At 52.8% G+C, this 1,441-nt stretch overlaps 1 protein-coding gene across 1 annotated transcript in view; it reads right to left on the bottom strand.

The window, feature by feature from the left end:
- The window catches only part of NOX5 (NADPH oxidase 5), a gene marked incomplete at its 5' end in the record, with an annotated part of 5,237 nt that extends 4,120 nt beyond the window's left edge, over nt 1–1,117 (bottom strand). The window contains 2 exons of the mRNA XM_029085337.1: nt 190–322; nt 935–1,117. Of these exons, the coding sequence (XP_028941170.1) occupies nt 190–322; nt 935–1,117 (316 nt within the window). The remainder of the gene's footprint in view (nt 1–189; nt 323–934) is intronic.
- Nucleotides 1,118–1,441: the final 324 nt, after the last annotated feature.

Raw genomic sequence — 1,441 nt, 5'->3', positions numbered from 1 at the left:
AAACACCATCCCAGTGATGCTAAACATCATCCCAGTGATGCTAAACGCCATCCCAGTGATGCTAAACACCATCCCAGTGATGCAAAACACCATCCCAGTGATGCAAAACATCATCCCAGTGATGCAAAACATCATCCCAGTGACACCAAACATGCTGGTGATGGAGAGGAGCGAAGGATGGACCATCACCTTGCTGCTCGGGAGCGCTGCTGATGGTGAAGGGATGCCACTCATAGGTGGCGATGGCCGGGATGTTCAGGTAGATGTAGTCTCCAGGCTTGTAGTGGAAAAATTGTGGTCTCTCAATCACGAGGTGAGTCACCTGGAGGAGAAGGAGACCAGAAAAGCTGGGAGCATCCAGCAGACACATCACACTGGTTGGTCTCTACACAAACCCACCCAGGTTTGTGCCTCCCATTCAAAGAGCAGCCAGTACGAGATGGGCTTCCAGATTTGACCTAAGAAAGGGTCAAATGTTCTCCTGTTCCCTGCCCAGCTTGGCTATCAAACAGGAATCCCAGGTAGGGCTGGCCTGGAGCAATGACTTTTTTGAAGACACTAAGAGTTAGAGCAGCTTTCATTTTATCTCCAGCTGTTTTAGGAGGTGAGAGATTTATTTTTCACTCGAAAACTCGGAACTAGATGATCTATAAAGTCCTTTTTAACTCAAACTGTTCCATGATTCAAGGAAAAATAGGTAAAAATTCCAAACGATGGCTTGAAAACACAGAATTGCTTCCACCTTTTGCTGCAAATATCGACCAAAGCAGCCCAAAGCGACCCAAACCCACCGCTTTTCCATATAAGCCATTGATTGCACCCCGTCCCACCCAGGTATGGTCAGGGGAGTGTCCCCCTTCCACTCCCAGAAGAGGAAGAGGTCAGGGGAGGGGAGGTGGGATGGGGTGCAGAGACCCCCGTGGGTGCAGTAGACCTTGGAGGGGAGCAGGTTGACCTCCACGATGCGCAGCCCACCAGCACGTCGCCCAACCAAGCCAACCACCTTCTCCAGCACAAAGAGGCAGCCGGGAACTGCAAACCATTTCCAGAAGTGGGGACCGTGGAGGATGAGGAGGGACCAGATGGAGATGTAGGAAAGGTGGGTCCAGTAGAAAACCTGCGAGCAGGGAGTGTGGGGGGCTGAGTATGAACCAAAATTGGTGAAGTCAGACGGTGGTGAGGTTGTGCTGGGGTATCCCAGAGGACAAAGGCAGCCCAGAGGATGAGGAAAAGCACAGAAACCCCCAAAACAGCAATTCTGAGGAGTGTGGGGTGGCCAAGGGAGATGTCAGGTGGCACCACATCAACTCATGAGCCCTCCCCCACCCATGGGACAGCACCCAGGTGGGCACCCACCCACCAGAGCCTCACCTTTGGGTACCATTGGGTTTGCCAGGTGACAGAGGGATGTGACAGGACCCACCTCGAAGCGGCCGCCCCG

Source organism: Antrostomus carolinensis, unplaced genomic scaffold (genome assembly GCF_000700745.2).
Source record: "Antrostomus carolinensis isolate BGI_N321 unplaced genomic scaffold, ASM70074v2 scaffold29866, whole genome shotgun sequence".
NCBI classification, from domain to species: domain Eukaryota; kingdom Metazoa; phylum Chordata; class Aves; order Caprimulgiformes; family Caprimulgidae; genus Antrostomus; species Antrostomus carolinensis.
Note: the sequence above shows the minus strand (reverse complement) of the source record. Positions and strands in the feature narration are given on the sequence as shown.